Source organism: Echinococcus granulosus, assembly GCF_000524195.1.
Source record: "Echinococcus granulosus chromosome Unknown EG_S00009, whole genome shotgun sequence".
Classification (NCBI taxonomy): domain Eukaryota; kingdom Metazoa; phylum Platyhelminthes; class Cestoda; order Cyclophyllidea; family Taeniidae; genus Echinococcus; species Echinococcus granulosus.
This window is the reverse complement of record NW_020170389.1, coordinates 294,329-317,523: the sequence shown is the minus strand read 5'-3', so window position 1 is coordinate 317,523 and position 23,195 is coordinate 294,329. Positions and strand designations below refer to the sequence as shown.

Sequence of the window (23,195 nt, the reverse complement as noted above, 5' to 3'; positions counted from 1 at the left end):
AGAATAAACTTCATGAGCATTAACAGTTAGGCAAGAGGGTATTTAAGCCAGTTTAAAAGTACTAAATGAGGGGCTCATAGATATAATGAACGTGGAAATGATAATGGAGGATTCAGACACAAATCAAGGAAGGATTTGGGTTACTTGGTGGTGCATTAAACTCCGTATTGGATGGCCCAACTTGACAAATGATTTAGTTGTACACTCCTAAGGCAGTTGATCTAAGGGTCTTTTAGGTGTGCTTGCTGAAAGGGTTAAGGATAATTTTTAGTGATGACAAAAAGTAGTAGAAATCATAAGATCATAAGGCTTGCAAGTTTTAAAATGAATTTTTCTACTTTTAAAAATAAAGTAGGGCGTTAGATAGTATATTGGTGACTGTTTTTACCCCTAGGTTAAATGAAAGCAAGGCAGCAATTTCACGGGATCAACAGAATTAGAAAACCACCATGATTCACGTAGAGATGTGATGGAACACTACAAGGAATTCCGCTTATTAACAGCAAGACCAATGTCAGACTCCAGCATGCTCTTATTCAGGAACGTTTAATATGATTGGGAAAATGCAGACCTAAAACATCATAGTATCAAGCCTATTCTAAAGTAAACAGTTTTTGTGCATATGTTTTATGTAGTGCATCGTATCTAACCTGAAGGTGTAACAAATCAGTGGCGTGGAAGTAGAGATATTACTCATATAAGGAGTGGTTGAGAAGCAACTGGTATAACCCAAAGGCCATACCACAGAACTAAGGTGCAATCTACGGAGACATAGGTGTCCTTGTAGTTTACAGCTCAGGTAGGCCAAATATAAAATTACGAACTTCACGAACTTCTATATAGCCAAGGAAGAGAGGCTTTCTTTTAACTAATTTTCCGTTACATTAATTATAAGGATAGTTAGATTAACATGTACTGATATAGCATAGCTTCCGGGCCTTCACTGAAGAGTGTCGACCATTGGTGTACAGAGGGAATGGGTGGTTGCAGGTGTGGTAAGGGGGAATAACCAACACTCGCAAAGCTTGAAGACTTCGCGTAGTCAAACTTAGTCTCGAGGTAATGCTTATGATCAGCGGTTAGAGTAGCCAAGAAGTCACACTGGTCACTGCAAGGCCATGCTGATAAAATTAATGCATGAATCGTGGAAATTGTAGTCCGCGCAGTTCAATGTGTGACTGGAAGGAATGGTGGATCACAGCGCCATGTATAACACACCATATTTAAAAAAATGACTATTCCAAAAATTACTAAATTGCGAGATTGCATGATCTACTTAGTACAATAAATCTAATTGAATCTAGAATATCTGCGGCTAAGTGACTTACAAATAAAAAACCGCTAAATTAGGTTAGTCAACAAAAAATTAAGCATATTTTCGGCTATTCTACTGAAACATGACATCTACTACATTCGTGTTTTTCTCCATCGAAATTACACAGCGTTATTCGACACACTTCAGGAAATGGATTCATCCTACTTGAGGGGTCTAAGAGTCGCTCTCAAAGCATCTGAGGCACCACTGAAGGTGACGCTTTCTAAAAAGCACAAATTTAAAACTAAAAATAAGAGCAAAGGCGGTGGAGTGCGAAGTAGGGAACATGCTCATGAAGGCGGAGACATATTAACTTCAGAAATCCGGGCATCTATGTATTCTTCATTATTTCACTTAATCGTCGAAGATTCCGATTCCTGAATGAAAAGTTGTACAAGTGTTCAAGCGAGGATGCTTCACGATATTTTTCGGAGAACCCATCTGCTTTTAAGTTATATCATGAGGGTTTTCAAAATCAGCTGCAAAAATGGCCATACGATCCTTTAACATGGGCTGAAGAAGTTATCAGGAATGGTTTTAAGAAAAAACCAGTTGTTGCGGATATGGGTTGTGGCGATGCGCGACTCGCATTGCGCTTGGGAAAAGTAGCCACCGTCCATTCTTTTGATTTGGTTGCTGTGAATGAAAGAGTTACTGCCTGCGACATGGCTCATGTATGTGTTATTCTTGAAAGGTAGTATTCGCATTTATTTTATTTTCTGCCTTATTCTTTGTTGTTTTTTTTCCACTAAGACACCTCTGGCTCACTCTTCGGTAGATGTTGTTCTCTTTTGTCTTGCGCTAATGGGAACAAACTGTCGCGATTTCTTATACGAGGCAAATCGGCTATTAAAGATGGGGTTTGTTACTATCTTTACTACTAATACTCACTTTAGTCGGACTCTTCTAATAGTGGAAGTTGCTAGCCGCTTTGGCTTATCATTTAAAAAATTCCTCAGGCTTCTTAAGCCCTTTGGCTTCGAAATAACGCAATGGGAGATCACAAAGGACACATATTTTGCCCATGGTCGATTGTCTAAGGTGAAGGATATATCAAATCTGGTTGTGTCTAGTCTGCCGAATGTCACCATCAATCCGTGTTTGTACAAAAAGCGATGAAACAAGGAATTGTATGAATACATCTATTTTGCGTACCATCACTCTTTCTTCAGTTTGTTTGGTGGCATGCTTCAATTTTTTGATTTTAAGGGTTTTCTTTGCTAACGATTAGGCATCCATAGCAATTGAACTGAATTGGTGTAATAATTCCTAATTCAAATACAGTATATTTGGTAGAACCCCTAATTTGCATGTCTTACTTTTTCACGATTTTTGCATGTACTGAGTGACATTCTAACTAATGAGAGTTATAGTAACATTTAGTATATCCGGTTTTATTGGTTGTTTGAGGGCGGAAAACCAGCACTGATAAATCTTCTCATGTTCGTTTGAGTTTGTGGGCTTATAAGAAGTCATGTCATTGGCGGTATACCGATGCTAGTGAATGGATGAGTGACTGGGTGCATAAACAGTCTAGGGCTTGGTTTTCTTTACGCATTATGAGTAATTAAATAATTGCTTTTGTTCATCAATTAGTCAAACAAGTAAGTGACTTTACGATTTCAGATGAGTTAGCCAGCTGCTTGGTGAAAGATCGTTGGAACTGTGCTGAACTGTATAGGGTAGTTTGATTGTGTGCTCAGCTTCATTCCTTTTAGCAATGGAGGCTATAATAGGGCATGTGCGGGAGGGCAACCTGGCGGAGACACGCCTGTGGCTGGATATGACTGAGAATGACGTGAACCAGGGTGACGAGCACCGCTTCTCCTTGCTCCATTGGGCGGCGCGAGAGGGTCGTAGGGCAATTGTAGAGCTTCTTATCTCCCGCGGGGCCCGCGTTAACGCCACTAATCTGGGTGACGACACCGCCCTCCACCTCGCTGCCGCGCACGGCCACTACGACATCGTCTACTTCCTCCTCAATAATTTTCGTCTCGCTGTCGACGCGTCCAATGAGCACGGGAACACGGCCTTGCATTATGCATGCTTCTGGAATCACCATGAAATTGCTGAGGTTAGATCCCGCGTCAAGCCGGCACTTTTGAGGTTTTAAAACCTCTAATTTTAAGGCGTAAAACGGGATTTCTTGACACGAATTCTAACTAGCTGATACCTGTAAGGCTTCAGAATAGAAAAATTTGCCAGTACGGCTTGGTTATCCTAGAACAGCCTATCTCCATTCCTCATCTGTGCGTGTGCTTGAAGTCCTCTAAAGAAAGGAGCTATGGGGAGATTGAGGCCTGACGCCTTAGTTCTTGGTGTGAAGAAACTTGTCGAATGATCCTATGTGGCCGCTGCATGGATGCGGTCACTGGGATTATTTTCCGGTGCCCATAGTGATGAGGGTTGCCCGGACTGGGCTGGGTTGGATTGGATTGAGGTATAGCCGTGTGGAGTGACGCGGGCTGGTGCAGGTACGACGTGTTTGGGCTTTTGGGAGAAGTGATGTGCCATATTTGCCGATTCCTAGTCGGCTACTGAGTGTAGTGCCACCATGAAGGCGTGTGTTTTGACGGGTAAATATAGGACTCTATGTCCCTATCCGATGCGATAGTTCTTTTTACTTTGTGTGTCTGGTTAAGGCTAGTCAAGCTACATGCATTTATCTGTATTGTAATGCCTTCCTAGTAATCCCTGGGTCTGTAATGGACTTGCAATTGCAGAATGGTCTATTTTATGGATACAGAAGGGCTTGAAATCTATAGACAGGATAGTGGGAGAATTTGAGAAGGCTGAGGAGCTTGGGTAGTTGAATATACATTTAGACGAATTTGTTCTATTAAATAGGTTTCTTCTTTTGAGCGTCGTCCTCTCTGATCCCCGTGATTGCTTTTGTGCTCCATCCATGACGAGTCTTCCTTTGAACTGTTGTCATCCGTAAAATAGGAACAAAGGCCATACCGCAATACGCCCATTCCATTGGTGATAGTACGTGCTGAATAGCTGGAACAGATTTCTGAATATTGCTTGTTCTATAGGTGAAGCTGATCACAGAAGGATTAATTTGAGAGTTAGTACTCAAAGCCGAGTCACATTTTGCTGTAAGCCTACTTCGAAGGCCATTCGCTTCGTGGTAACATTTGGGAGAGAAAAACACAAGGAAGAAAAGTATTATGTCCTCAGATTAGCATAAATCGTTTCGTTTGGGGACTTGGTTATTGTGCGGAAATGGGAATTGGAGTCTTGCCAAAGGTTAAACTTTCCGTGTCACATTCTCACAGATTTGAGCCATCTACGGACGGTATCTTCCTTGGCTGTTTGGGTTTAGTATCCACTCCCTGTAGGATGCCTCATCATCAGCGTGCCGGAGGGATTATTAGGCCTTGCGTAGTTAAATACACCTTTTTTTACAGCTGTTGATAAAGTTTGGAGCAAGCCTGATGCAGGAGAACAAGTATGGCTACACACCATTGGAAATTGCGCGTCCGCGTGCAGCAGCGATGCTAGCACCGATGGCACAGAGCTACGGGGCTGATTTGACGCGTCGGCGACCCTTCCGAGATCAGAGTTGGATCGGAACGAAGACCCGAGCGAGGGATGCGACCGTCTATAAGTTGGATGGGGATGCCTGGGACCCGCGGGATGTTGAACTCTCTGGTGCGCTTGCAGATGGTCATGGAGCGGAGGTTCTGCGTGGTTTCTTCCGGAATAAGGAAGTTGTTGTGAAGATGCTGAAGCTGAGACATTACACTGACAGGCAGGTAGGTGGCTTCTGTGAGTTACTTTAAATGGAGAGGAGATTTTGAAACACTTACCCGCCTAGCCTGTGTGTTCATATAGTTTAGTTCATAAACCAAACCAGTTCATGATTATGGAACTGGTGCTTTTTTCCTGTGAGAAACACTGCTACCCGCATCGTCTTGCGACTGAACGAAGTAAAGATAAAAGCCCTCGAAACACGTTTGTAATATGAGGTAAAAGTCAGTGTTAGCTTCAAATCAGAATGTGGCTATCAACAATTTCCCAAGTAATTTTCCCATTACTAATGGTAACAATTGGAGTGACAAGCTATGCACTCTGTATCTGTTCAAAACGGTCTTTTTTATACGTTCAGCCCAAAGTTCAGGGAATTTGGTATGTTTTAGACGTACTTCTCAAGACATTTTGACCACTCTGACTAGTCACTTTTTGAGCCCTCATGTGGCTCACCAGTCATAGTTCCAACCGGATTACGGGTAATGGTAAAATAGAAAAGTTAGCTGGTTTCATAAGACTGACTTTGAGGTGCTTGTAAGGGATTTTTTAAGTTCACATTTCTTTGATGCAATTTCCTGCACGCCAACCTTTCGTGGACCAGGGCATGGATGAATTTATCGTCACCACGAAGTTTCCTCACTGATGTCTGCAACAGATGGTCCATTTTAAAGAAACGGTTCCAGAGTTAATCTTTTGGTAGCTTTGATGGGAACTTTTAACTGGGCGTTCCGAGTGCTCTGCCTCCGTTGCATTGGGGCAGTTATTTTCGATGACCATACGAGAGGGGAAGTTATCACCACGCCAACGGAAGGAGAATATAATAGAACGCTGTTTAACCATATTTAATGTAATTCAATCCCATGTTTGGTCCTCATCCCCATTCCGGGGTGATAGCTTACTTATACTGCAAGGGGAGTCGGTGTTTTTGAAAGAAACAGTCCCAAAACACTCCCTTTCTAGTGCAACAATTAAGGCTATGGAAGCTTCTTTAATGTACCTCTTGTTTCTACTGTAATAAAAGTATGGGAAGTGGGAAGTTGTCTTAAACTACAAGTTTGTAATTTTAAATCCGATCTTTCACTAGCTTTTTTCCTCATGCACTTTGATTGCAACTAGCTGCGTGTAATTTCCCTATTCCCTCACCGATTTACACATTAGAAATTCAACAAGGCAACACTTTTTGTGTATATTGACTCTGTTCATGTGATCTACCGTCTTATCCACGGAAATATTTTATTAACAGGCGCGTGACTTCAAGGAGGAGTTCCCGCGCTTGCGCATTTTTAACCACCCTAACATCCTGCCCGTGCTGGCGATTTTCAACGCCACACCACGCCTCTGTCTTATCAGCGAGTTCATGCCCTTTGGTTCGCTCTACGGCCTTCTACATCCCTCACCGAAATCACAGCAGCAACAACAGCAGGCACCACCGGTTATCTCTTTGCGCCAGGCTCTCCGCTTCGCCTTGGACATTGCCAGGGGCATGGAATTCCTCCACTCTCCCGAGCTCAAGGTGCCAAACTTTAGACTCAACTCGCGACACGTCCTTGTAAGTCGTCATTGCGATTCTAAGCGGGATTAAGCACAGTTGGAGTGGACTTTGCAGAAGGCAAACTGAGAATTTATCCCGCATTCATCTATCCACCCATCTCATTCCACAATTATATAATTCTATCTATGGTAGCATGAGGAGGCTTTTTACTTTTAATCTAATTTAAACAGGATATATTTGATTGTGCATGGGTATTGTGACAGTCCTTTTGGGTGTTCAGGAATAGAACGTTCGACTAGAATCTCAGCTTGTTCTCTTGAGTAGCTAATCAAATCTAAGCACTCCATTGTTGCGGGTTCTGCTATTGCTACCCGGCGTCATTGCCAGGTTCTTCACCCTTTTTTCTTGTGGCCGAATCGTACTGGTATTCATTCACAATTTCCCTAGTTTTTTTTCGCTAACGAGTCGAAATTAGGCTGAAATTTCATGGCTTGGTGTGAAGTCCTCATAAAATGGCTGTACTAGAATAGTTTACCTTCCAATTAGTTGTACATTTGCGCTCTGTGAGAAAGTATGCCTCTGCAGTCAAACAAACTTAATTCAACTGATGGGAGCATGCATTGGCTCTGCCTCAAGCTGGTGTGTAACAGAATCTATGGGAGGGCATTCAACAATATCGTCGAGCCGCACTCACACGCCGAGTGTGCATCACCAGCACGGACGAATTGTTACAAAAAACTTTTTCATATCGCTCTGTTTTATCGGTCATTCCGATTAGAAATGCAAGAATACCTTCTATCTTTCCATCGCTGTGCGTCAGTCCAGCCTGAGACACCTCCCAGGTTTCAACTGTCTGCTCTAGTGGTCCAATGTACTCGTCCACCTATTTTATTTCCTAGAGCTAGAAGTGAATCTGTAGACAACTAAGCAATATTGGTGTGTACTATCGTCTAGCCCCATGCCTACCCACATTTGATTGTTGAACTTTTTTCTATGACTTCCCGCCACCAATCCTGGGACTTAGTTGTTCTGGAAATAAAGGTAGATTTTGTCCACTTTTCATCGTGTTTCTAATTGGAGGGCCCAGTTTTCATCCACTTATGATGTCTCAGTGTTTCGCCCGGAGTACAACTGAATGTATTATAAGGCCTGCATACTTGGAACTATCGTCATGCAGAAGACGCATTCATCACATATTTGGTTTTTCCAAGCTGCTTATGCTTAACTATTTTCTTATTAATACTCTAAGCAGTTTTGCGGGCGATTTCGATTCGCTCTAAACTGTTTTATTGCATCGCTGGGTCTTACTCAGACTTCAAAGTTAGTTCATTTGCCCAAACACGGCATTATTGTGGTGATTTTTTTATTGCGAGTTTCTGCAAATTCAACCATTCACGGTAGATGTCATACTTCTGTGGTGTTTTGGTGTGGTATCTAGTCGTCAATGTGGCGCTAGAATTGTCCATTCGGCGATCGTGAGTGATATGGTTTTGGAATCGTTAGCCTACGGAATAGCTGAGACAAGTAGAATAGCTTTGCCACCAGTTCAGCTACCTGAGTGTGGGAGACTCAAAAGGCATACTCAATCAAAAATATACCTAAAATAGATTCAAACCCACTGTATAGGCTTAATCGCCTTCGATTCCTCCTGCTAGGTTGACGAGGATGTGGCCAAGATCGGCAGCCCTGTGGAGGAGGACATGCCCGAGGACGAGATGCTGACTGCGCGTCTAGACATGGCGGACTACAAATTTTCCTTCCATGAGAAGTTCAGGGAGTATAACCCCGCTTGGATGTCTCCTGAAGGTGCGTTTGTTACTTGTGGTTGAAAGTGCTTTATTTCAAATATCTCATGCCTTTCATTCTCTTGCTGGTGTTGTAGCTCTCCAGAAGAAGCCACAGGATATTAACCTGCAGGCCTCGGATATGTGGAGTTTTGGAGTGATTTTGTGGGAGTTGATCACTCGTATGGAGCCGTTTGAAGGACTCGATCCCATGGTCATTGGAATGCAGGTCAGTGTTTTATGCTTATATTTGACGTAAAATTGCCTCGCTCTGTTCATTAATCACTCTGATTAGGACTACGATTGAACACATGTGTTTTTAATTGGACCAGATGGGATATCCACACCCTTCCGTCATCAGTTGTTCCATTCTCTGGATGGAAGTCAGAAATTGTGTTGATGTTCCAGAGTATGAGTTCCACAAGTGTGCTATATCTCGGTAACATGGATATCTGAAGGAGTCAACTGACTGGAGGAGATGCAATCAAAGAACCAGACACATTGTCCGCGTTGGTCATGACGCTTTTAAGCCCAAAAACGAGGTTAAGTTGGACGGGCTGAAAGCACGTGAAATGGTAAAAAGGTCTTCCAACTGTTAGCTTTTCTGATGCAATTATCCGCGAGATCATTACCCTTACACATCTCTGTGTTTATAGGCATAAGTCCTTCTCTCACCTTGTCACCCCCTTTATTAGGGTTATTAAGCTCATCTTTACCTTCAATAATGACAAATACTGAAACAATATGCAGTAATTGAGAACTTTTTGTTCAGGCTTTCCTACCAAGGTGTTACATTTGTGTGTTTAGTACTTACGGTCGTCTGCGCTGCTGCAAATCTCAATTGCTACCTGCTCTTAAAATGCAAAAATTCAAATGGTGTTTAGGACTCACATGCGTTTAACACGGTGACGGTGACACACCTTCAATGTACTGGGAAACAAATAACAACGATCAAGATGAACCACCCATCAGCGACACTGACACTAAAACTAGGCACCTTGTGTGAACAGATAAAGGTGTTGCTTCGAATTTGAATTGATATGGGTTAAGGCGACCCATGCACGTTCGAAATGCATCACCAGAGGAAACGGGAAGGATAGCCAGTGAGCGAACGGGCGATAATTGGCTGATGCGGCTTTCAAATTCCACGGAGGTAATGGATGTTTGTTTAATCCATTTATTGTATCAAGGGGGTTGTATATAAGACAGTGGAAATGCATCAAAAGATGGTACTAACTGCTAAACTGAGAACACGAGACAATTAGGCAGTATTTCGTAAAATAAGAGGGATTCGTTGAATACGCACGCCTCGACCCAAGGAACGGCCTTGTTGTCTCGAGTTCCAAGCACATGGAGGGGGAAAGTTCAGGTCAAATCAGGGTTCTCTTAACAGAAGTCAATGAGCAAGGAATTTTTTTCTCTCCCGTATTTAAATAATAAATGAGAGGCAGCTTTGACACGGAAAAGTTGTTGACATGCCTGGAGCATTCTGGGGTCATTTACTTCATTTCATCATTGACAGCACCAACTGTACGTTGGAACTCTAGGAAAGCCCAGCTGTTCGTTCACCTAAAGATTGTTTTGTGTTTGCCGTTGTCATTGGAAAGATTCATCCCTTGCACAATTTCGCAAGTTGATTGTTTGTCGATTAACCAGGGATTCAGGATTAGGCAGGCGTTCCACGCTCACGTCGAATGATTGCTGTGCTGTGGGGTGTAAGTTTGGGGTGGAATCGCTACAGTCAAGAAAGTTAATGGCTGACCGTTTTGGAACACATACACTGCAAAAATTCCTTACCACAGAGTTGGTGAGGATCCCATCAAAGTGACGTGCGACCCGCGTAGTTTTGTGTCGTGTTGTATCATGCCGTATTGTGGTATGCTTAAGGTCCTCTATGTATGGGGCTCGACACCTTGGTTCTCGTTGGGAAGATCCTTATTGGATGATCCTGTGTGGTTATTGCATGGACGCAGCCGCTGGGACTGTTGCCTGGTGGCCATAGTGATGAGGGTTGTCCAGACTGGGCTGGATTGGATTGGACTGAGGTATAGCCGTGTGGAGTGGAGTGGAGTGCTGCAGGCATGACACGTGTTTGGGCTTTTAGGAGTCGACTGTAGAACTCGGTACCATCACGGAAGGTGGGTAGGTGTCCATTTATAATTCCTGATTTGATTTGGACGCTTTTTGTACATGAGGTACGCAAACCTTAGATTTAGACCCCTTTGCAAATACTTTACGGGAATTGTATGCATGACTGATGAACATTAATGTAATACTGGCCACAAATTTTAGGTGGCGACGGAGAGTCTGAGACTGCCACGCTTGGCAAGCATGGACGTGCGAATGGTGCGCTTGTTAGATCTCTGCATGAACGAGGATCCGGGCAAGCGACCGCGCTTTGACATGCTTCTCCCACTACTCGATAAAATGCGCGAAAGGGCCGGACAATCCACACCAACGCATTGACTCACCTCCTCCCTCCCTCTCATGACAATGCCTGCATCAATGCAACAATCACGACCAACAGCTTTTGGCTCCTGTGTTGTCCTCTCCTTTGCTTCTGCTTTCACTCGATTATCTTAACACTATCCTCGCCCCTCTTCCGTTACTTTTGGTTGCATCTGTCTAGGATATTTCAAATTTCTTACTAACTCAATACGATACTGCGACTTTTTGTCGAAATTAACTCGTTCTTGCCCGTTTTGAGCTAAGCAGAGTGGCTGTGCCCGACTCGCACAATTATTAGTGGATTTTCGAACCGTCTTTCATAAACTCTCATCTAGTATGTAAAATGACAACGTCCACCGCCCACCTCTGGTGTCGGCCCTCCACCCCCATCTGTTTGCATTCGATTGTGCAGTTCAGACAGCTTAGGTGTGGCTTTTGGTTGTCATTGTCGTATCCACCGAGTATGTGGATTCCCATGCAAAATGACGCGTTCTCGTTTCTTAGGAAGTTACAAGTAGCCCAATCGTGAACACAGAATACCCGGGTGCCGCAATCGCAGCGGGAGTAAAACTTAAATCTATGGCGATGTTGAAGCCATTCTTTGAAAGAGCTAGATGAAGCGGATTGCGCCACCCCAATCTCATCTCTTGACAATATTTGGGAGTTTTTTTGTCTAGTAGGCGTGACGCGCGTCCGGTTAATGCCTGAGAAAACTCAAAAATGAATCTACACGTGAAACAAATGCCGGAACTATTTCACTCAAAAGCAGGAATAACGTGGAGCTGGTCCCTGAAGGTGGCAACCTGTGTATGACACGCAAATGTACGACTCCATCAGCCAAACAGCAACAACTTTGGCACACATACGCCAGCTGTTTCTTAAATCACCTAAAAACATGGCAAATGCACCGCTGTCGCACAGATACCTAGGCCCAAAGCACCTGTTTAGCTTTAAAAGCAAGGCAAGAACACACCCCTTCACGTTAATGAGCAAAGCAGAATTTATCCAAATGACAAGGGGAGTTAATCAAACTAGACACAACGCGGTTGAACACCCCTTGGTACGCATAAAGCAAGGCAACCAACTCTTATAAAAAGAAATATACTTTTGGGGGGAATAACACATCTTGAGGAGCGATAAATAACCAGTCGAGTGATCAAAAACAGTGAAGCCTCAAAACAACACTATTCAACACAAAACATGGCCGGCCTTTAACGGACAGATAAACCTAGTTCGTAAAAGTCCCTTGTCTTTCATTCACCAACATACGGAGAAATTGTCACACAGGATAGCAAATCCGTTAAAATGCAAGGAATGGACCACGCTAAAACATTCCATGAACACCCGATCAGGAATGTTGTACATGAAAACGCAATAGATCGAGTGAAGTAAAACAGAAAAGAGAACACCAAAAAAGCTCTCCATGGAGCCACCCACTTAGAATTGTATTCAAAGTACATTACAATTTGTTAAAGGCAGCGATATCAACAGACTGAACGTAGTCTTCGAACTTCGAAATCTCTTCTTCAAGGAAATCGGTTCCAACCTATGAAACAGGAATGTGGCAATATAATTGTCAAAATAGCCAGAAAAAGCCGATGAACTCGTAAAAATCCAACCTTATCATCCTCAACAACGCAAGTGATTTGAAGTTTCTTGAGATTTTGCACAAGTGGGACCAATTTTGATGTTCCCCAGAGAAGACCGTCAGCTTGGATGCTGCGGACGGCTGCTTCTAGAGCAAGCATGTCGGTCTCGTCATCCCAAGGCTTCACATCGAGAATAATCATAGACTTGGCAATGGGTTTATCAGCTTTCGCAGCCTTCTTGGCGTTGTAGGCGGCAATGCATTCGGCATGACGCTTTTCCACCTCCTCGTCATCATCAGATGCAAAAAGATCATCACTGTCCTCATCCTTCTCCCCATTCGTTGCAGAAGTAGGTACTTCTACAAAAGCAACAAGTGTCAACGCAAAATCCAAGGCCTAATAAGGTCACCATTAAGAAGGACACGTCACCTACCGAGGGGACCGTAAGAATTCACATCTTTAGCCTCCCCTGGAAACCTTTTACGCTCGTCTCCAAATGAATTAATGTGATTGTACCAACGAAGAACGTTTAAGTACTTGGCATCAGGGGCATCTGCAACTGCATCAAAAACAACGGCGTCTGCTTTTGATGGCTGGAACCTAAAGTCAATGCAATAGATCACAAAGATGATCGCAAATAACCCTTCAATATAACTTCTAGTAAGAAGAAACGCATTGAGGCATTCCAAACCCTCTGATCGCTTGAGATCGCCGAAAACCATTACCGGAGGAAAAGCGTGGATGCTGCGAGTACAAAAATGCGCGCCACGACGGATAGGAGGCTGTTTACAGTCCTTTTAGTACTCCTCCAGCGGATATAAAATTTAAACTAGAAATATGTAATACAATTTACAAAAATATCTGAAAAATACAATTCGAACGCTTTATTCGTGGATACTAATTCGCGCCTCATTTGCACAGACCTAAAGCGCATGTTCATTAAAGCGAATTAATTCGATATTATGTTAATATGTGCAAATAATAGTTGGCAGCTCATATATGATTTAGAGAAAGTATTAAATCACTCTTGGAACAGCACATCTGTCAATTTGGAAAAGGACGTCGAAATGTGGTATGTTCCGTATTCCATGTCAAAGATTTATACCTCGTCCCTTCTCCCTTGGCCTTTAAAGCCTTTGAACGAACAGAATGACTGAGTGAGGACGCTCTTATTAATAATATTTAGAGCGAGGAGTAAGGTCTCGAGTGTTCACGTTCACAACACCAGTGTTCCCGACGGCCGATCCTTTTCGAGAATCGTGTTCACTGAAAGCTTCTCAAATGAAATGTACGTTCAAGCAAATATGTACTACGCCTATTTTTGACAAAACCTAACTGAGGATTGGTTAATAGGCTGTACCATTTAGTGCCTACTGGCAAAATGTAAATTGAACTCCGATGAAGGTGAATTGGAAGTATCCATTAGAAGAGTGGTTTTTAATTTTTCCTTCAAATCACATAATTGATAAAAATCAGGTTATTTAAGCTATTTCAAACTGATGAGAAAGCATTAAGACTGCAGTTTAGAAGCACTATCAATTAACGACACAATTACTCGTTTTGGATGCAGTTTTTTCGTGAGGTTGTTTGTGTCCCAAAGATAATTTATAAAGTAAACAGCGGAATCCTTGATCTTTGTTTAGGACCGAATGACAGGTGACAAAGGTGAGGACTGCGTCAGAAGCCTCCAGATCATAGTGAAATGCGCCTTCAGCTAATTACCACCAGCAAAAGTCGAAGGATGGATGGTCATCTAATTCAGGCATGGACTTCGTCCATGTATCACGATCGGGAAATTTTGCGGAGAGTGGGGGAAATTTTACTGTGAATAAGCGCGAGGATTTGACAAGGACAGCACAGTAGCTAAGGTCAACGACATGTGGTTCCATGCCATCGGGAAGGAATCACTATCGCATTTCAGGCGAACCAAAATGCTAATGTCAGCTGGTAGACCACAAGCATTTGGATAGTTTTTTTTGTTTGATCCAAAACCTAAACATGCCTTTGCTTACTCACAAGATCTACTTGTTCTCCCTCCTGCTACTGGTTTGGCAACAGTGATACTGTTAAAACCTGAACGCCCCTATCAGCGCCTTTGTGCTCCTTTTACCAACGTAAGACGAGTTTCATGTCGATAAAGCTGCCTTAGGAGTCACACTGTTATAAGCGTAGAGTAAGGTTGTCGATAGGGTAACAATGGGCCCTCACGCTTTCCCACAGCCTAATCACAATTGTACATTTCTCCTTGAGAGAAGTCGAAGGGATGTGTACCCTCTTCAATGCTTGAACAGTGGGGAATAGCATTTTATGCGCCCATAAGAACGCATCAAGTTCCCACCAGCTGCCCCTTTCTGGGATCGCTTATATCGCAGTCTTTTAACAAATTGGATAAGAGCTCTGGAATGCTCTGAGACAGCAAGCAATGAGCCACTTCGACAAATTGACAATTAGGGTATAAGTACTTGGCATTTGGATCATGGTACCTTATCGGGATTTGCCTTTAGTCAGGCGTTCCCATTAAGTGTACTGTTTAGCCCTTGCACGGTCTCTTTGATGAGGTTTCCCATGAAAGGTGAGTAGCAAATAAAGTGTGCTCTATTTGGAATATCCCCTGATCTTAAACAATGCTCATCGAATGAACTCCTTCAATTCCGGATGGACAGATGGAATTTCATTGCAGTCGCTGGGTTCCACCGAGAGTAAAGATAATCATCGGTTGCGTTTCGTGACTGCTTTTGGCTCTCCTTATCTATTGTTGCAGAAAAGTAAGTAGAGCGTGACGATTTCGACTCAAAACGCAGTAAGAATGTGGAGCCCTGCTATCCCCGATACTCGTGCCACCAATCATCCAGCCCTTCTGCAAGTTTATAATGGTAGACACTCCCAGATTGCAGTGTCTCACAACCTACTTAGAGGAAACCCCGATGTTATAATTGCATTCCTCTTCACCTCAGTGGTCCACTAGGCTAAACACTTTAAAGCAGTCCTCAAATTGGAGTACACTAAAACACGGTTAAAGATGGTTTACACAATCCAAACGCCGTTATAAACAGATAAAGTAAGCAGTTTTTGTGGATTTATTCTCCGTTTGCTCGTGAAGGCAGCACCGGATACAACGGGAACTCGGAATTTCCATTGAATTCATGCCAGAAATCATATCTACTGGAGGTGCCTGCAACTCCAGCAATAATATTCCTGTTTCGAGGCTCTAGAAGTGTCACTGGCTTCCTTTGCGTGCGGTTTGTGCTCACCTGATTAGCTAATACGATTTGGAGTCACACTTTAAATACACTGATATTCATTTAATGTCAAGACCATCCAAGATGATATTAATGCGTGGGAAAGGTGAACACCCACGCCCATCAGGACCTCAGTACTACGATGGGGTCGTGCCCCAAGTACGCCCGGGTTGTCAGCAGTAATGACCTCGGGTTTGAAATCTTTATTCCGACGGTATTCGGACTCACTCACACACACGGTGGTCTAAGACAAGATTTGACTGTTTGTGCAAATACTAATTCCTACTAAGGCTTCTTACATCCTCAGACGATTACCAGTTAGTCCAAAGGAATTTCGCTTGTTACAAATCGAAGACGAAACTGCAACTTTGCAGAATCCATTGGTCATAAGGGTTATGGGAAAGTCTGCCCTAGTATCTGGAGGAAAACAATTTAAATGAGAGAAGTGCGCGACAAAACTTTGAAATAAAAGGAGGGGTAGTAGTTCTGCCTAATTTCAAGGCTGATGCTAACGGCACAAAAGAACTGCAGAGGCTAAGTACGCGTCATTACATGCGTGAAATGAAAAGCGAAAAAAGCTACATTCTCTATTATCTTTTACTCCAGGACAGTCAACTAAACACATCCAATGTTCACCCCTTGAAGTAGCGTTCTCGTGAAAGGACCTACAGTGGTACGGCTTCAATGCTCGCGAAAACTCATCTACTTCCACCAATCTCATAAGTACAAACTTGCAAAAAATATTCGCAAATTCAATTTTCATGTAGGGCAAAGTCTTTGAATTTCAAGGGCGTAATGAAGGCAGGATGATATTTTTGTAACAAAAAGTGACCATAACAGGAACCACATTCGGAAATATTACACTCGTAAAGTTCTGATATGAAATTCAAAAGGCAGAACATGAAACAAAGAAATGCTGCAGTACGTTTTTAGGCATACCCTTTAGGCAACAAGCTGAAGATTCAGACAATACCGTCAATCACCAAAGAAGGTACAATTCTTTCTTCACTGCAAAACTTTTGTCACCCCTGTAGTCCAAGCTTGACAATACATTGTGTTTTTAACAATTCAGTTCTCACTATCCACCACAGAAGGAAGAAGATTAAAAGGTGCTATGCATGGTATGCGCATTAACAAACCATAATCTAAATAAGGGCACCACTTAGATACACAGAGAAAGATGAATAATTTCAATAGCACAAAGGGAATAATTGCAGACATATGAACAGGCATAAGTATAGCGTCTCAAGACTCCCTAAAGACGAAAGAAGGCACCATACTCGGGCAGAATATAGATATTCAGCACAGAGAAGGTGTCTGGGCTATTGGCAAGGTCCGAAAGGCCAGCCCACCCAGCGAGGTACAAGAGGGCTAATTCAAAGCACAGAATTGGCGCCTCACCAATACCGAGAGATAAAGCACTATCGTATTACGTAGCCCCCCTCCTCTTTCGACCGTCATCCCCGGTGCTCCCGCAGGTCAACCTCCCGCACCAGCCATTACAACGTAGTCCGTGCCGTGAAGAAACACCCACAATCCGACCGTACCAGTCACCAAATTAGCTTGCAACTGAGGAGATACTTGACCTCAACGTCACTGATCCCTCTTGGCAGCTTAACTGGATCTGGAGTTTCATCCGGTTTAGGAACTTGATTCAGGAAGGGGAATTGCGCTGGCCATTATGCGTGTCCATAGATGGATGTAGGAACACTGGCCTTAAATTAGATTTGTGTAAGGAAGGATGGGCTTTAATACAGATCCATGGGGGACAGTAGGGAAAGTCCGTAACGAAACTCCCAGATGGTTCACGGCTAGCGTCGCTTCAGTTGTTAATAGCTTTTCTGCAGAACACGGGGCTGGGATAGATGCCAAAGATAGACGTCAACTTCAACCCTTCTATTAGGGTCATCGCCATTGTCCCATCCGTAGCATATGCGCTTCTTCCGATCCACTAAGGCTTATCAGGCAGAAGCGGAAAATCAGGATACATGTCCTTTAAGATCGGATTGGCTTTGCGCTGCCACCAATGTAGCGTCCTGAGACTCCCTGAAGATGAAAGAAGACACAATACTCGGGCAGAATATATATTCAGCACAGACAAGACATTTGGGCTACTGGCATGGCCCGAGGGCCAGCGAGGCATAAGTGGACTAGTCCAGAATACAAAAGTGGCGCCTCACCAGTGCCAAGGGGTAAACCGCTATCGTACTACATAAGGATGAATGTACAAGTTGAGTACTCAGTAAGGCTAAGAACTTCACTTTCAGTTCTAAGGAAATCTAATATTTCAATTCAGGAAAGTTGTGAGTTGAATTTTCGCGAATGCTCAAAAAGTGCTAATTCTTACATCAAAACTACAGGTCATTTAGCCTCAATATTACTTTATTCATTAACATTAACACACGGATCTTACTTTTCATATGTTTACATCCGAAGACGAGGATGTGTATAACCTCTTACTGGTCCATCGTACAGATTTTTTAAAAAGAAGGATTTTGGTAATTGTCTGATTAATCTGTTAAACTCGAAAAGGAAGAAAGAAAGAATAGTATTCCACTCAAGCCAGACAGAAGAACGCGACATACTCAAATATTACCAAGGAGGCTCAAAGTTGGATAATCGGAAACATTCATAGGATAATTAAAAAAACCCTAATTTTACCAACTAATAAGTAATGTAAGTCACCGCTTTATATCATTCATTAATCTGAATGGCTAGTTGACTGACCTTCACCACATTGACCTTGGACTGAGAATTGAGAACATGAAACTGTTTCATGCATGAGGTGACTTTAGGTGCGACTCTATGACTAGGTCTGAAGTTAAACTAAAATTGCTGTGTCACCCTCGAGTTGACACAAAATCTCGTGTTTCTGGTAATATGATTAAGACAATTTGAGGCTTAGATGATGTCCTCTTGGATTCCCGCGATAATCATGGCATTCTGCCTGGGGACATAATTGAGTTGCGGCATCCTGATCATCCGAATCCCACGCTCTTTCTCGTTAAATCCCTTCGAGAGGACTTTCAGCACAAAGGCAGGTCTTGAATATGAGTTTTATCCTTCTGTTCAGATGCCATAAGCATTGAACAGTCTTTAGCACAATCAATTAAATTGCAGCCCTATAAAACTGTTTCAGTAAAAGTGGTCTTCAAAGGGGTAAGTTAAGTCAATTTAAATGATTTATGTTAGGATGTTTTGTTGGATTTTGTTGAAATAAGCTTCCGTGACCAATACTACGGTCGTCGTGATTTGATGGAATTCACGAACAATATGGTAACCCAATGCGTTTTTACTACTATAGCTAGACCGACTCTATCGTCCACCTAAACACAATGCTTGAATACGGTGTCATGAGGTTGAGTGTTTCGTCTTTGCTCACTCTGTAGGGGCTATATAAGCGAGTTGTGGCGAAAAGGTGAAGTTACCTCTTGTGGATACGTATCCGAGCGAACTAAGGTTGTTTTTCTTTTAACATATATAGCAAAGTAAATTTAGATTTTTTATCGCTCATCGTCTGCTGTTTTTCATATATTCATTCAAATGAGCAAGGAAATGTGGAACTTTGACGAATTTGGTGATTTATTTTTTGAGAAGGGTGTTAAGTTTTTGCGTGAACTTATCTTGCAATCTTGGACTGTATGTTCCCTTTTCCGTAATCCATTGCTGTCTTAGAATATGTCTTGTACTCATGACGTCACTTTGATTCTATCAACGCGTGTATTTGTCAGTGCTCCCTGTAAGGCTCCTTTTTGTGTATTTAACGATCCTTTAAAGCCGTTGAAATTCCAGAGAAGAGCGTATTTTCCAGAAATGCTGATGGTCAAGTGTATGTGGACTTTTACAAGTAATGTTTACTGCCTATCAATATACCTCATCCGTCAATATTGGGTTCGATGAATTCATCGTTCTTTATTTTATAACCAGGGTCATTATTCACAATGAACGATATTCTATTGAAGAATGGAAAAAGAGCTTTTCTCAGCTCATGTTAGCCTTCAAAGGCTATGAGCAGGAGATAAGGAATTATGTCCTTAGAAATCTTCCCGGTATCAATGATTCCAAACACGTGTCTATTCGCCTTTCGACCGCCAGAGAGACCAATATTTTGGAAGGGCTCAATTTGGCTCTCTCCAGTGAGTTCATTCCCTTTTTAATCGTATTTGTAGGCTACGAGTGTTATAATGTTGATCGAAGTTTTGATCGAACTGGCAACGCTTGCATTGTGATATCTCCGGGCTGTGGTGTCTTCGACGCTAATTGTGATATAGTCTCATTCACTAAGCGACGAGTGCTTGATTTAGGTAGGCTAAATTCCAAATTTAAGCCGAATTTCGTAAATTTGTCCTCTTTTACAGGAACAGTGGTCCATTTAGTCTGTTTGGGTCACCAGCCTCTTCACGCTGTTCCCCTATTTGTGGTAAATATTCCTTCCATCTAATGGTAAACTAGTTCTGTTTTTAATCACGTGTTTTAATACTTTTTAGTGTCGGGATTTCGCAAATCCGGCAAATCCCGAAGTGTACATTGTACCACATTGGATGAATCACAGCTTTTTCCGTTCTTCGCGGGAGATCTGTGCTCTGAAGAACTCAGAGACTGTACCTCGTATAAGCGTAGGTTTTCAGGAACAGTTAATACTATTTTGATTGAACCAACATAATAACATGTCTTAGTTTGATTAGATAGCTAGTTTTGTAATTAACACCTCGTGTCGTTTCACACTTGCCTTAGATGTTGTGTTTTCAACTTTAGGTGAAGGCGCGAAAATTTAAGAAATCAGGGTATGTTTAGTCCCCAGTTTTTTTTCTTGCTACGAGAATCGTGTTTTAATTGTTTAAGAATTTGTGCGTGTGGTATAGAGGTCCTAGTAATTAATAACAACCATTCTAGTTGCTGTGATTACTCCATAAGATGAAAGAACAGTCGCATACTTGCACCGGAGAAACGTAGCAGTGATATTGGGTTTTCCAATTTTGGCAGTGACTCATGCTATTGGCGGAAGAATTTGGAAAAGGAGGGAGAAGGGGAACATGATCAAAACACTTTGCAGGGCATCTTCGAGCCTGCCAAAAGCCTTCGGGAGCTTCAACGCCTGCGGCGTAGGACGCTCACAACTTTGGTCTCCACAACCATGCCTGGCAAGACTCGTCATCGCACTATCTCTCTCGAAGAAGAGCTACTCTTAGCATCGATCGCAATGGTTAGTACCAGACCTATGGAAGGTGGTCTGAGCGCTTCAGAACTCGACAGCTTTGGAAGCACTTCCTCAACACACGGTAATTGGTGTTTTTTAATGTGTACTGGTTTTGTTTAAGTAGTAGTTAATTCGTCGCCTTCTGTGAGCTAGGATGGAACGTCGGTGCACATCTACGCTCGCGAACCCAAAGCTATATGTGTAGCGAGACGCACAGCCCGCTTGGTGGAAACCTGCTGCTGACAGACGAATTTTCTCCAGAGGCTCGGGATGAACCTCCGTGGTTGACACTCTACGGATATCCTACACCGGAGAGTGGTTGCACTAGCGCTGCCAAGAAAGGCCTCGGTACTATTAGCATGCCTTCTTTGTTATGCTTCTCTAATCACTTCGTTTAGGTGAAAGAAATTACTCGAACGTTACAGAGGCTTTGATTCGTCGAAAACCTCAGGACCTCACACATTCTTATCAGAGCGGAAGCAGTTACCAGCCTCAAGTTCATAGCCGCCCCTGTAAGAATGCCGCCGCGCCTGTGGACTTCCTTGCCGGTGCCTCAGCGTCGTCGTGGCAGCCGACGGGAGATAGGGAGGTGGGAAGACGTCAATCGCATCCAGTGTCGGCAAAGAATGCAAGCAAGAAGCCCTTACTGCTGACGTCGACTGAGACGGCGGTGGGGGGAGTTTTCCGAACATTTCCCTTTGGCATTCATCCACAGCTGTTCGGTGTCCGTAAGACGACTAGCCAGCGGCGTTGGGGTCATTTTCATACTACAGGTGAGCTCTTTTCTTCAAGACTCCTGAATACCTTCTTCAACTCACCTCTGTCAACGTTTTAAAAATCCTCGAGAATTGTTTGAATGGTGTATTCGAGAAGACTCATGAAGTATCATAGGGTGGTCGCACTTTAAACAGATATTATTTTTCGGGAATCCTCTTTAAAATGTGCAAATTAATCAATCTGTTACTAATTAGTGGAGTCAATGAGGGTTCAAGAAGTTTTACACTATCCAAAGCGGTTTTCATCCCTTTTCACAAAGCCACATTTCTCCATAATAAAGTTTTTGAACCCCCCATAAAAATGGTACCTTCTTCACTATATTTATTAAAAACTGACGCGGATTTCTAAGAAATTCGCTTTTGTGCTTCATTGTTATTACTTAACCTAACGGTGCCGTAAATCGGAGCATTGACGATTCTAACACGAAAATGCCTTTCCTGTAGCCTATTCCGCTTGTACTCTTCTGATTACGTGAACCATCCCTCTTGGTCGTAGTTCAGATTATGCGATTGAATTGCTATAAATCCTTCACACTTCCCAATGAACCCATGGGAGAATCATATTCCCGTGGAACAACCCTGCTAATAATTCCTTGTGTACGTAAGGTTGCTATTATTCCCTATTAAATGTGGTTTTCATAGAGGAAGCTTCGCTGGCGTCTTCAGGGGCTCATGCTAAAGGGCGAGAGTTAGACACAATGCACTCGGACACCACTGGCTGTTATTCCTCCTTGAATTATCTTCACATTTCTGCAAGTAGTGCTAAAATGAGGGAATTTTTTGAGCCCACTTCAGTGTATGTCAATGGAAATGTTTGGTGATTTGCCATTGGTAACCTAAGAAATGTTGAAATCATTTAAAATAGCTTAATTGGAATTGGAATGCGCTTAGTACCTTTCCAAATTGTTAATCAACAATCGCGACTCGTTGCATTACTTGACGGCCCTCCTTTTACTAAAATTTTCATCTTAGTATGATTCCGAAAATTGGTTTCTTCCCGCAAAACGTTTAACTGGAATTTTCGCGAGGCCCTGCACACCAAACTTATTCTTAAAGCTACAATTATTAGTGACAACAGCTGAAAAATGTGGAATGGCAACTCTCTAGCTTTGTTCACTCTCGTTCACTACGCCTGGACCCCACTATAAGTAAAACTTTTAAGAAAGTCAAATTGCAAGTTTTGAAAAGAAAATTCATCTAGCATTTCGGAGGAACTTTTAAAAAACACCTTTGCAGCAATTCTGTAGGAAAATATGGCTTTAAATTTGATGAATGGATTACTATTCACCCAATTTGGGCACCCGGGTTTATAAAGTAGGTTCGCTTATTTTTTACCGTGAAAAAGCTAACTGCAGAAAGCTTCCTACGATATTCTATTCCGTCAAACAATCACCGGTACAGTCCGCAATTTCTTTTCAAACACATACAAGTTACTTGGGGATTTCACTTTTACAAAGGGTATCGTCTCACTTTCAATGACCACCTATCTTTACTACTGCTCGTGTCATCATGTGAACCACTAATATTAATGGCAAAGAAGTGAGGCAATCGTCACTTGGAGCTTGGAGAAATGAAATCAAGGTCAGTGCTTACTTCAAA

At 42.7% G+C, this 23,195-nt stretch overlaps 4 protein-coding genes across 4 annotated transcripts in view; 3 read left to right on the top strand and 1 right to left on the bottom strand. All coding sequences in view use genetic code 11, as the record gives it.

Moving 5' to 3' along the window:
* Positions 1–1,465: 1,465 nt before the first annotated feature.
* EGR_02062 (Ribosomal RNA-processing protein 8) lies at positions 1,466–2,434 on the top strand (the record flags this gene model as incomplete). Its single annotated transcript, XM_024491311.1, has 4 exons — positions 1,466–1,650; positions 1,683–1,989; positions 2,069–2,175; positions 2,212–2,434. 4 exons carry the CDS (start codon positions 1,466–1,468, stop codon positions 2,432–2,434), a joined length of 822 nt encoding a protein of 273 aa, XP_024354164.1.
* A 601-nt stretch (positions 2,435–3,035) lies between these two features.
* EGR_02061 (Integrin-linked protein kinase) lies at positions 3,036–10,813 on the top strand (the record flags this gene model as incomplete). Its single annotated transcript, XM_024491310.1, has 6 exons — positions 3,036–3,389; positions 4,729–5,076; positions 6,315–6,620; positions 8,219–8,369; positions 8,446–8,576; positions 10,640–10,813. 6 exons carry the CDS (start codon positions 3,036–3,038, stop codon positions 10,811–10,813), a joined length of 1,464 nt encoding a protein of 487 aa, XP_024354163.1.
* A 1,441-nt stretch (positions 10,814–12,254) lies between these two features.
* EGR_02060 (Elongation factor 1-beta) lies at positions 12,255–13,106 on the bottom strand (the record flags this gene model as incomplete). The annotated part of the gene is made up of 4 exons (XM_024491309.1): positions 12,255–12,341; positions 12,415–12,743; positions 12,818–12,984; positions 13,027–13,106. The coding sequence occupies 4 exons, from the start codon at positions 13,104–13,106 to the stop codon at positions 12,255–12,257; spliced, it is 663 nt and encodes a 220-aa protein (XP_024354162.1).
* A 5,322-nt stretch (positions 13,107–18,428) lies between these two features.
* Positions 18,429–23,195, top strand: part of EGR_02059 (DEP domain-containing protein 5) — a gene marked incomplete at both ends in the record, with an annotated part of 44,452 nt that continues 39,685 nt past the window's right edge. Inside the window, 11 exons of the mRNA XM_024491308.1 lie at positions 18,429–18,498; positions 18,529–18,664; positions 19,551–19,759; positions 19,793–19,927; positions 19,982–20,043; positions 20,111–20,239; positions 20,379–20,407; positions 20,607–20,902; positions 20,974–21,168; positions 21,219–21,593; positions 22,093–22,193. Coding sequence (XP_024354161.1) covers positions 18,429–18,498; positions 18,529–18,664; positions 19,551–19,759; positions 19,793–19,927; positions 19,982–20,043; positions 20,111–20,239; positions 20,379–20,407; positions 20,607–20,902; positions 20,974–21,168; positions 21,219–21,593; positions 22,093–22,193 — 1,737 coding nt within the window. The remainder of the gene's footprint in view (positions 18,499–18,528; positions 18,665–19,550; positions 19,760–19,792; positions 19,928–19,981; positions 20,044–20,110; positions 20,240–20,378; positions 20,408–20,606; positions 20,903–20,973; positions 21,169–21,218; positions 21,594–22,092; positions 22,194–23,195) is intronic.